The 12,560-nt window shown below is 48.2% G+C and overlaps 1 protein-coding gene across 26 annotated transcripts in view; it reads right to left on the reverse strand.

Annotated features, from left to right (window-relative positions):
* Positions 1 to 12,560, reverse strand: part of KCNMA1 (potassium calcium-activated channel subfamily M alpha 1) — a 664,040-nt gene that overhangs the window by 463,962 nt on the left and 187,518 nt on the right. For 24 of the 26 annotated variants that reach the window (XM_040976116.1, XM_040976108.1, XM_040976126.1 and 21 more), the window contains exon 2: positions 9,152 to 9,313. The exons of the other annotated variants lie outside the window; for them this stretch is intronic. In XM_040976116.1, coding sequence (XP_040832050.1) covers positions 9,152 to 9,313 — 162 coding nt within the window. The remainder of the gene's footprint in view (positions 1 to 9,151; positions 9,314 to 12,560) is intronic. 26 annotated transcript variants of the gene reach the window in all.

The following is a 12,560-nucleotide window of genomic DNA, read 5'->3' on the forward strand; positions in this document are numbered from 1 at the left end:
CATAAATATGGTCCCACTGGTGACCATCATCATCCTCATCTCTATTTTGGAGTAAAGGAGATTAAACAAGCTTCCTTGCAGCTGAAATGAATGCTTCAAGGAAGTGTCTCAGGCCACCAGGATAACCTTCTAACAGACAGGGACTGTGACGCCATCAGCATCTTCTGAAAGCCTTGTATGGGAGAGCTGCGTATACAAACTCTCATTCCAAGGCAGTGAGCTTCAACTGCAGAATGCCCATGCCCCTCAGAGCCTCCAGGGGGCACCAGCTTTCACTGGGAAGGGAAGGATGGGAGAAAAGCAGCAGGGAGGGAGAGAGGGAGAGATGGTAGTTAGGTTGACCAAAGTCATAGGAATGATTGCTCAGGCTCCTGAGATGCAACAGCAGAATGACACAGGATGTGAGACTGGATTAGAAGAGTTCTCAAGCCTTTTCAAAGGACTGGGGATGGGATATGGGCTCTGGTTTATCGCCAAACTCTACTTCGAAAAGCCTTGTCTGCCTAAAGCATTCTAGTAAATGCAAGCATGACATCTTTGCTCTCAACATGCTTGGAGATTTTTCCCGCAGAACTGACATGTGTCCGGTGGCTTAGATAGGATCTGACCACTAGCAGATGCCCTGGGAATGTATGTTTGAAAGGAGGAAGGGAGGGAGGAGGGAATACTGGTCCGAGGAAATGCCTGTGTATGCAGTGGATCAGTGTCTGTATCACCAGTGACAGGAGGCATGGTCCCATGTCCTCCCCATGGCTCTGGGGGTGCTATACATCAAAAAAGATGCTAAACACACAGCCCCACCCCCACCCCTGCCTTGACACTGGGGCTGTGGAGCCCTATGAAGCCAGCCTGTCTCTGTCCCGTCAGACTCAGGTCTCATCTAGGGACCAGACACGGCGACCACACTGAAAATCACTTGACCCTCTTTCCATAAGACTCATCTGTCTTTCTGCCAAGACATTTCCTGTGACACACAGGCCTATGATACACAGCTCCAGGGACAGCCCAACCCATCCTCCCTTCGGCCAGCTCAGGGAGGCTATATGAAGTGAGAATTTCCTGGCAGACTTGACAATGGTGAGTCAGGCTGGCATGATCCAGCAGCAGAAAGGACAGAGCCTGGCCGAGTCTGAAATAAGTATGTATATGGAGCAGACATTGTTCACTGGCTGTATCCAACCCAGAGCCCACCTGGGACACCCAGAGCCTTACACACGGCCATGTCTGGAGTGTTCAGTACTTGGAGACAGCATCTGGCTCTGGTTCTATCTCTGCTCTGGAGAGGGAGGCTTTATTTCCCGCCCTCGGCCCCTGTGCATCTCCTTACCAGCCCCTTTTCTCCAGCATATGGCAGCTGTCTCACACACACAATCCTAACAGTACAGTAACAGTATAACAGACATGCTGCTCAATGCTCAACTGGCACTGACCCCTTAAATCTTCATCACATTAAGAGAAAGTGACTATATTCCCATTTACAGAGGAGGAAGAAGAAACTGAGGTGCTAAAAAGATGAAGCAACATGGCAGGGGAGAAGCCCTAAGATGGGGTGCAGCATGGATGCCACTGTCTGGCCTTGGGGGCTGGGCTGCCCATTGCCCAGTTGTACCACACATGGCAGCTACCCTTGTCCACAGGGTGACAGCAGCTCCTTCCCAAAGGTGAACATACCCTGGAGAAAATAAAAGCAGGGGCTGCAGTTTAGGGGGTTGCTAAGAACTCCATCTTTCCTCCAATGAAAGGCTGATGAAGATGGAAAGGGAATGAGAGCTCCAGGGTCAATCTGGCAAAGGGCCAGGGGCCCTACCTCCCAGGCCCAACAGAGAGAACAGAGGTGAGGGCAGACTGCAGAGGCAAGCAACCTGGCCTGCTCACACTCCATTTCCTTCAAGAAGCATCCAGGGATGTGTGCTACACTGGGCAACACCAATAAATGGATGTGGCTTAGACAGGAAGAAAGAGATAAGAGGTGGATGGACGGACAGAGACAGGAGGACAGAACAAGACCCAATATCACCTAGCACCCCAAGAGGTATGATAGTAGTAGTGTACAGCCAGTCACCAACACCCAAAGGACCAGAGATAAACAGCAAGAAGTGGGCTGTTTTCTGGCAGGAGGCTCTTCCTCTTCCCAGAGCTACCCAAGGATTAGTTGCTGAAACTCTCCTTCATTTTCACAGAAGCCCTGGGGAACTTCAGAGGAGCCAATGCACTAGCTAGTAAAATTCACAGCTGCTCTTTGCAGAACACGCTGGAGCACTGGGCACATGAAATACATAGCCTGCAGGGTGGCGGCCAAGATGGACATGAACCAGGAATCCTCCACCTGCTGTGCACTTGACCCTAAGTTAGCTCCCTGGTGGAGTGTGGGATATAGAAGGTGTGTATGGGCGGGTAGAGATTTGGACAAGTACCTTGCACCAGAGTTCTCCAGCCTTGGGGAGTGGAATGGCACAGGCTAAGCCCCATTGGGGACCTGCTGGGAGATGTGGCAATCCACTGGTTGTAGCCTCTGTCTCCCCATCTCTGGCATGCTATTTAGTTGAACTTACAAAAGCATATGGAGGTATGTTGCTAGAAAAGGGCACAGATGTCACCATTTATCTATTACCTTCTGACACAGGCAATATGTGTACCTGCATCTCATTGAGTACAGCCACTAAGAGATACTGACCATCACAGAGGAGGCGACAAGCTTTTTTTTTTTTTTTCTTCTTCTTTTATGCTAGGGCCAGATGGTAATTATTTTAGTCTGGTGGGAGTTTGGATCCTGCAGATACTACTCAACTCTGTCTTTGTAGTGTGGTATAGACAATGCATAAATGAGTGAACAAGGCTGTGTTCCAATAAGGCTTCGTTTATGGACATTGAAATTTGAATTTCACAGGATTTTCAGATGTCACAAAATAGCCTTTTTATTTTTAGTTTTTGAAAAGCCTTTGAGAGATGTGAAAACCAGCCTTAGCTTACATGCCAAGCAGAAGGAGTAGTGAGGCAAATTGGCTCTTGGGCCTTAAAGAATCAATGGGTGGAAGAAAGGATGCCCACTGGTGTTTGTCAGGGAAACTGCTGAGCCAAAAGGAAGACCTCTGCTTCTACACTGCAGCGGTCCACAAGCACTTCCATCCCACCACACAGTGACAGCCTCAAGCAGGGGATGATAAATGGAGTCTGTCCACATTCCCAAGGAACCAATTTTATCCTGGGTCTAGCATTCCGGGGAACCTAATTAAAGCAACCAGGATAAAGTCTAACCAACCGTCAACAACAGCACCACTAAAGGCAAGCCTGCCTTTCTCTGGACCACTCCAATGATGGGCAGGCAGCTCACTCCCTGTCATCAAAGCCTGCCCAATCCAGTAACTCCTCCAACTCATGTTCTCACACCTGGGTTACCCATAGCAAATCTAGTGCACTGTTGTAATACACAGAGAGCACCATCTTTGGCTTTCTGACGAATATGTAAAACGTGAACTTCTGCATTCAGGTACCAAATAAAATGTGGAGCCCTTATGAAGTCTTGGAAGAGAATTAGCACATGGTTCCTCTGAAAAGAAACACACTAAGGGGTGATAAATCAACTCCAAAATAACCTTCACTCACTCCCAATAGTACAGCAAGCAGGACACACCTACTCAAGACAGCAGTGTCTTTACTACAAAGACAGTCCTGTGAAATCTGATCTTTCAGCTACATAAAGCACTGATATCAGACTTCCAGGCAGAGTTGCCTCAAGTACACACAGAGGAGGGAAAAGGAGAGCAAGATGGAAACGTGGGCTGTGTGTGAATTTACCACCGGGCTCCACTGAGGAAAGCAGCAGAGGGTGCAGGTGAGAAATGCCACCAGCATGCTGAGCCACCAAATGGGAGACAGGAACACAGCAAAAATTGCAAATCCGAGGAGGTGTGTGTCCACCCGCGGGCACCCCCATTGGGTTCAGCCCATCCAACCTCATGGGCAAGCAGCTCAGCAGTGAGCACACACACCTGCTTACCTCTATTAAACCAACAGGGTCCTGTTGATTTGAAAAGTGTTTTTGAAGCATATTTTCTTCTGGGCCCTAAGAGATAAGAGTCAAATGGCCCCGGCTAGGCATATAATGCCAATGTAAAATGCCACACGTATGACATATTTAGTCAGGTAATGAGAGAAACTGGTGTTTTATTTCTCCTTAGGCTGATAAATCATCCCTCAGACATTACAGTAAGCAGCAAATATTTTCAGTTCATGGAGTTGGATGGGGACATGTCCTGGAGCAATATTCAAAATCCAGCAGCATAGGACCATGGGAAAGCAAGCAAACTGTGGGATCCTAAGGGCTTTCTAGTTGCCGAAGGACATGGTCACTGTAGGGTCAAGACTGAGCTACAGGGAGGGAGAGCAGAGAAATCTTACATCACCCAAGAAGGTGTGAGGAAGATGGGAAGTATAACCTATCAGGATCATAACTGGTAACTCATAGACAACAGACTCAAATCAGCATTAGACAATAGCAAAACTATAAAGGCATATGGGGGGAATCAGGAGCAATCCCAACAACCTCTTAACAGGAGATCATATGCACAGAGCAGGGGGGGACCCCAGAATGGAGCAGGCAGACAGGAGGAGGCTTGTATCTCAACCCTGAAGACTCCTAAATCCTCTCCAAGGACTATCAGTACGAGCTCCGAGGACTACATCCCAACTGCCAAGGAGACCACGGGGAATTGGAGTGCCTTCAAAGGCCGAGAACTCTGAGGTCACCCACCTCCATTTGGATCTCCCACATGGGATGGAAGAGGCCCATACCCTGCCTTGCAGGATCCAAGGTCATCGGAACAACAACCAGGAGCACTGAGCGGTCCGCAGAAACAAAACAGTAAACTTCCTTCGGGACTAGGGAGATGAGCTTTCTTTGGTTCTTGCCTGGTGCCAACTTTGGGTCCCCACCCTCTCTCGTAATGACCATCAGGATCACTCCTGAAATCCCCCAAAACAAACTAACAAATAAACAAATAAACAAACAAAAAAACCATAGAACAGATAGAGAGCAGCAAGGAAAGCTTAGAAACAGGAAACAGGCAGTGGGGATGCACTTATAACTCACTGGGTGGGACACAAAGATTAGTTACTCCTCACTAGGGTATTGAAGATTTCTCTGCACACCCCTCCTAAAACTGTTCACCTAAACTGTTGACATATGTCTAGTTAGAGTTATAGAGTTAGACTACCCGAAAAACAGCCAGGTTCTGCAAAATCATGCTTCAACGCTATAAACTGCTAAATACTAAAATTAAAATAGACATGAGACAGCCGAATAGAAATTTATAGCCATTTTAAGGTATATAGAACCCAGTTGTATATAAACTAATAATTGTAATGTCAATGTAGAAGTCACAGGATGTGGTTCAAAATGTGCACACACTCTCTCTCTCCCTCTCTCTATCTCTCTCTTTCTTAATATGCTGGTTACACAATACCATGTCAGCTAATTCTATTACGTTATAAATTGTTACTGATGTAATGTCAGGGCTTTTAATTGATTGTGATGATACTCTGTCGGCTCTACCTTCAGACCAGAGATGGTCTCCCCATGAAACTGTTGAACTTATCTGGACAATAAGATGCTGGACTCTATGCTTTGTAGATGCTTGCAAGGAAAGAATCTCAACTGAATTTGAACTGTGGTAATGCAACAAGAATCCACCATGGGGGGTGGGGCAGGTTATGGGGAGGGAAGGGGGGAATCCCAGTGCCTATAAAACTGTGTCACATAATACAATACAATCAATAAAAAAAAAATCCTAAAAAAAAAAAAAAAGAGCTACAAAGAGAAGCACAAAACACTGACTCTCAGGGGTGGGGGCGGGCAGGAGTGTGGAGAGGGAAGTTAGGAGTAAAACCCAGGTCATGTAGACATGACTCAAACCCTGAAGTCAGTCCATCCTTGGTCCCAGAACAGCTTTCCCAGGGAGGTGGCATTCTAAGGTAAGAGGATGTCTGCTAGGAATCATTTGCTGACAGTGATGTTGTAGGTGTGTAGGTGCACCTGTGTCCACTACTTTCCCTTTATGAATGAGTCCTCTGGTATATGACCTTGTGTCTTTTAGCTGTTCAATTGTATTGTTTATGGGGGAATGACAAGAAAAAGGACTATAACTGTTCAGTAATTTTTTTTTCAATTTTTAAAATCTGCAGTTGATTGAATACATGCATGTGAAATCAATCAATATGGAGAGATGATTGTATTTTTATAATTATAGAATAATATGTTTTTTCAACTAAACCTAAAAGGTAGAGGTGGAGCAAGCATTGTGATAAAACAGATGAAGCTGCTTGCTTGGGAAACCCACATCCCACACTGCAGTGCCTGGGAGGAGTCCCGCCTCTGCCTTCAGGTCCAGCTTCCTACCAATGGGCTTGGAAGGCAGAGGATAACGGCCCAAGTATTTGGACCCCTGCCACCCATGTGAGAGACTGGGTGTAGATCCAGGCTCTTAGCTTCAGCCTGGTTCTAACCCCAGCTGCTAGGGGCATTTGAATTCTGGGCCAGCGGATCTCAAAATAGATCTCTTCATCCTCTCTCTCCTCCTGCCTCTGTAACTTGCTCACTCTGCCTTTCAGATAGATAGATAGATAGATAGATAGATAGATAGATAGATACATAGATAGATAGATACATACATACATACATACATAGATGTAGATCAATCAATTTATCGTTCAGAAAAAGCAATGGCAACAGTAGTTGATAGTCCAGTGTACCTGATTATAGAATCCTTCAGCAAGGTTCTGCAAGAGAAGGCTTTGTCCAGGCTTGCTATTTTTGTTCAACTAACTAAATCTGAGTACCAGGGTAAGAGGCAAGGCAAAACAAAAAGACTATTCTGAGCTCGAGAGCCATGTCATGGTCAGGGATTTTTTTTTTTCAATCTGAAGTTGAAGCTCTAGGCATTGGCTATAAAAAGCACGGATCAACAGCGATGATCACTTGTCATTTTCTAGATTGAGCTTTACGACTTTGTATGCAGCATTATCAGTAGAATTGCTCCACACCCTGTATCCCTGCTGCTCAATGCTTCAGGTCCAGTGCCTGAAACAGGGGCCAGCACAGGTGGCAAACAGCACCTGCTGAATGAATGTCCAAGAAATCTCCCCAGGCTAGACCTGACCCCAATGCCTCAGCTTCCAGATTCTCCCTTGTGACCATTAGCAAGGGAGAACAGGGCCCAGGAGTGGAGGCTGAGCTCCTCAGCATATGTTTCAAGAGAAACAAAAACCAACAGGGTAAATGTTGCCTTGATCTCCCCATTACAGGAATCAACATTTAGATGGCTCCTGACAAACACAGCTTCAGGCTCTTGTTGGGCAGAGTCACAACTTGTGCACAAAATCTGCTCTTTGTTCAGAGGAAGGCCCAGCCTTCTCCTGAGGAAGTGCAGGTCCCGTCTGAACTCTGAGATACCTGCTGCTTGTCTGGACAGCCCAACTATGCTCCAAGAAGTCCAAGAACAACTCTCTCCAAGGAGACCCTCAGAGAGCAGCCTGGTAGCTTGGCAGCCCAGGCACAGGAAGCATGAACCAACTGCACTTCTGTATGCAAAATGCTCAGAGAGCCAGGCCAAGCAGGTTCAGGACCTAATTGGCTTTGAGATGTCCATGCCAGAGTGACAGGCAGCAGGGGCTTAGAAAAGTGCAGGCATTGCCTTCAACTGGAAGGTAATGACATGAAAAGCAGGAGGCTGCAAGTCGGGAGGCTCATGGTGCTAGTATGGCTCTAACACTCTAAGCTGCACAGATATTAGCAAGTCCGGGATCTTCCTATGCCTCTCCCTTGGACCTCCACTCGTCCACCAACATCCCTTGTCCAGTTGGGCGTGAGGGGGGACACAAAACACGAGGCCTTTTTCTCAAACTCGGCCAGCATCTTCTACCTGGCTTCAAAGACCCTACAAGCTGTCTGCGGCCCACCTTCCCTGCTCTCGCTTGTTCAGGCCGCCTGCTGATGTACAGCCCTGGGTCTCCATCGGCAGTGCTCCACTCACTCCCACAGGGCTTCTCTGCCCCTGAGGTTCACTCTCTCTAGAATGATTTCTTATCCTCTAATCTCCAGGATCCTAACTCGCAACTCAAAGGTCGACCCAAATGCTTCATCTTACTAGGTGTCATCACAGCGGCTGGTTCACCAAGCAGTGCCGCTTCTCATTTCAAAGCCCAAATATGGCATCATTTTTGTTTCTTCTCTACCATAAGCATCCACTCAGCCATTTCCATTCAAACCTTTTCTCCCTATGAGGCACGTGAAGCTCTTGCCCTCCTCCTTCCCCTCTTCACTCCACACATGGCTGGTAGTCCACAGCATTTATGCTCCATACATTCCTTCAATACCCTACATGCGTGGTGCAGTAGAATCCATATCAATCCTGGTTTTCTGCAGGGAGGTAGGGGGCGGGGGAAGCACTCAGCCTGGAGTTGATGCTCAGTAACTCCTAGCTGACGCAGACGGAGATAATTAGAGCTGTCTGTGATGGCCAGGTGGAGGGAGCCACTGTCACATGCAATCAGCCCAACTGTCTGCTGTTCGTCATTCACCATCACCAACGTACATACAGAATGCAGAAATTCCCTGGAGCCCCACGTGAGTGCCAGGCACAGAGTTCCACCTCCTACAGTTCCACTGCAAAGCCCATCAGTGAGAGTCTTTCACAAAGGGCCTTAGGCAAAGTCTACCCCAGGCCCCACGGCCTCGATCACACTACACCCCACGCAGTCTCCCACCCAGGAACATTTCTGGCCCAGTGCAGACTCATGACTTCAGTATTTCCAGGTCTTCCATAAGTTTCTGCTGCATGTTTGCTTGACTTCCCCTTTGTATCAAGCTAGTCCAGGTGTAAATTACACACATCAACACACACACATGTGCACCTATTTGTGCCATAGCCTTCCGACAAACTCTCTCTGCCCACAATGCTGGCCCACTCTTTGCAAATCCCTCCACAAACCACTGGCTTTAGAGTCCACAGACAACATCAGGACCACACAGCATCACTTACTGCTCATGCCCCGCCCCCTTCAACAGTCAGTGGCCTGGAGAACACGACATGACATTGAGAGAGAACACAGTCCAGCCAGCCAGGCCTCCTGGGGTTAGGAGCGCATGGGGACTCACCAGGACTCTGCCGGTCAGCGTCTGGGCAGATATCATCACCCCCGCCCAGTCCTTCACAGAGGTCATCCAACCAACCTCCGCAGCCACCGCCTCCTCTTTTTCGTCCACCGGCTTGAGTGTGCCGTCTGCCTGGCTTGAGCCATTGTTAATCTTCTGGGCCTCCTAGAAACAGAAAGAACAGAAAGAGTTGAGACACGGGCACCAGGTGGATTTAAATACCACACTCTTCCCATAAAGAATCAAGACCCAAATCCAAAGGGGTCTCTGGCTAAGGTTGGAATTGGTTTAGGGATACTCAGGCGGGACAGAAAGGAAGAAGCTCGGGTTTGACTGTGTCTTAAGTTCTTCAAAAAGGAATCTTGGGCCGGTGTCAGCTATAATGCTGGATTCCATCATGGAGCATCTGTCTGGGTCTGAGTCCTGATGACTCCACTTCTCATCTAGCTCCCTGCTAACACACCTGGGAAGGCAGCAAAAGAGGCCCCCTATACCCATGTGGGAGACCTGGTTGGAGTTCCAAGGCTCCTGGTTTTAGTCTTGTCCAGACCCAAGCCATTACAGCCATTTGGGGGGGGGGGGGCTGAACAAAAGGATGGACAATTTCCTTCTCTGTAACTCTTCATTTCAAATAAATATACAAATCCTTTACAAACAGGAAATCTTTTCTCTATTTCTTCTGTGACCATAAAAGGATATTACTCTCTTGCTATATTAAAGAAAAAAAGACTCACATTTAGGAGGGGAAAAAAATCTTTGTTGGAGTGTTTGTGTGTCTCAGAATGGTTAGGAAAGAGGTTGGTTCGGTACCATATGATTTCTGTCTGCCCAGCATCCTACCATCTTCACCATTACTTTCTTTAAAGAAATCCCCATCTCCCCATCTCAGTGTGTGCCATTCAACAAGCCTCACACTGGCTCCAGTCATCAGTACCCTGTATCCAAATCCACTCCCCTGCCACTACAGCAAAGTGACAGGGCCAAGTGGTCCAATGGCTCTGTGACAACACAGCTTGCAAACCTACTGGAATGAGTGGCAAACACAATCAATCCCTGAAAATGAAGCCACCTCAGAGGAAAAAAGTGATGGAATCCTGGTGGTATCATCTGAACACCTGGATCCAGCTGCACCTGCAATCCACATCAGAACTCTCCAGTTTCAGGAAACAACAAATTCGCCTTTCACAGCTGAAATGTACTTCTTGAGGAATCAAAGCAGATGACAACCAAGCCCCTCTCTGGGACCTTAAACTGTTGGGTCTTGCACACAGCATGGCTTAGGTCTAGAATACTCTTCTCCCTCAGGGGTTCCCACAAGACTCTGTCCAAAGAGCAAGCTCTTAATGAAGTCTCCCCTCATAAAGTCATAACCCTTTCGTTCCCACACTTCTGTGCTGTTTTCCCCATGGCACTTACCCCAACACACTCTGTAACCCACTTTGACTTATGTCATCTATCACTCATGTACCCCAAGTAGCCAACAACATATTGGCACAAAGGTAGCTCAGAAAACAGGAACAAATGATTCAAAAGGATCCATGGGCACTAGTCTTTCATTGGCTCCTGACCAACGTCAGTGCTTAGGTTGGCCAGATAAAGTCAGTGCTTAGGGTGGCCAGATAAAGGGTAGGACATCCAGTGACCTTTGAAAACCACATGTGCCGCTATTCATCTATCCCATATGACACAGGACACACTTACTCTAAACACTCAGCATTTGTGTGAACTTGGAATCTCACTGAATCCTTTCAAATATCCACTGGGATGACTATTGCAGATGAAGATGGACAGAGATGCCAGCATGTTTGTTACTTGAAATGCTAGAATTCACACCCAAACCCAATCCTTCCTGGGAATGCTTATGCCTAGGAGTGAAGAGGAGAAAGCACAGGCAGATGGACACCCTTAGTTGGCAGTGGATGTAAGGGGGGGGCGGGCAGGGAAGGCAAGGGGGAGTGAGGGAGGCAGGGTGCCCAGGGGCACCATGGATGAGTCATCTTTCAAGGGACCTGACCTGGAAGACAGGAAGCTGCTCCTGAGACCTGCCTGTCTCCCTCTGGCTGCTCGGTCCCCAGGGAGCCAAGGAAGAAAGGTGGCATCTACAGAAGTGGATGCTGGTGTTTCACATCCAAGTGTGTTGTGGCCCAGTGGAGCAGAAATGAAGAGGAGACCCTGAAGGGGGCAGCTACAGGATGGGTTTAGTCAGGGCCATCTGATGTGTGTGGGACTCACTTCCCAAGTCTCTCATCTCAATGGTCTCTTAGCATTTGCCCTGTCGCTGCGACTCAGCCATTTGAGACACTCAACAGGTGGGCACCCAGGGAGAGGCAGAGGCCCTAACACTGCAGCAGCCAGAGTAACTCAAGGTATGAATTCAGAGGGAAAAAATCAAACCCTGTGGCCACTGCAGGAACCCGGAACCCCTGAACTGCATGACAATTGTGCTGCGTTATGGGATAGAGCAGCACTCAGCGGCTCCTGGTCTGTGTCCCACCCAGAGTGTCCCCAGTCCAGCTTTTAACACTGCAGAGCAGTGTCTCCCAACACTCAGCAGGTGCCAGAGGCTCAGGGTGCTAGGCCTCACCCCTGACCCTGTGTTTCCACCAAGCTCCCCAGTAAGGCGGATGCTGCTGGCCTGGCACTTTAAGAACCACAGCTCGGGGATGGCATGATGGCTTAATCCTCTACCTCTAAGCACCAGCATCCCATATGGGTGCCAGTTCATGTCCTGGCTACTCTGCTTCCCATCCAGCTCCCTGCTTGTAACCTGGGAAAGCAGTTGAGGATGCCCCAAAGCCTTGGGACCCTGCACCAACACAGGAGACCCAGAAGTAGCTCCTGGCTCCTGGCTTCAGATCGGCTTGGCTCCAGCCATTGCAGCCATTTAGGGAGTGAACCAGCAGAGGGAGATCTCAGTCTCTTTCTCTCTGTAAAATCTGCCTTTCAAATGAAAATAAATAAATCTTTACAAAAAAAAAAGAGCTACAGCTCCTTCCCCATACCCTGATGCAACATAAGGTGCTCTGTCCTACCCTCTTCACCCATCCAGGGAAAGCACTGCCTGCTTCTACCAGAAATACACAGAGAGAAAGGGATGGGGAAGAGCCTGGGGCAGGCAAGACCCTTCCAGCAAGGGCTTTGGTGTTTCCTTTGTGGGAATGCCCGATAGAGATTCTTGCTGAACTGGTCCCATCGCCAGCACCTGAGAGCCTGGATAGCTCTGACTGTACAGCCACCTGGCAGCATGGGAGGGCTGGGAAGTAGAGAGTGCCCTGCAGCCACAGCAGTGCTAAATGCATCAATAATTCACAGCAGACAATGCTATTTTGCCAGCCTTTTTACCTATTGTTTTCCAAGGCATTCATTATTTTAATTACTTTATGATAGGCAAGGAAAAACACAGACTACAAGG

The sequence above is a fragment of the Ochotona curzoniae genome, unplaced genomic scaffold (genome assembly GCF_017591425.1).
Source record: "Ochotona curzoniae isolate NIBS_2020 unplaced genomic scaffold, NIBS_Ocur_1.0 contig_2692, whole genome shotgun sequence".
NCBI classification, from domain to species: domain Eukaryota; kingdom Metazoa; phylum Chordata; class Mammalia; order Lagomorpha; family Ochotonidae; genus Ochotona; species Ochotona curzoniae.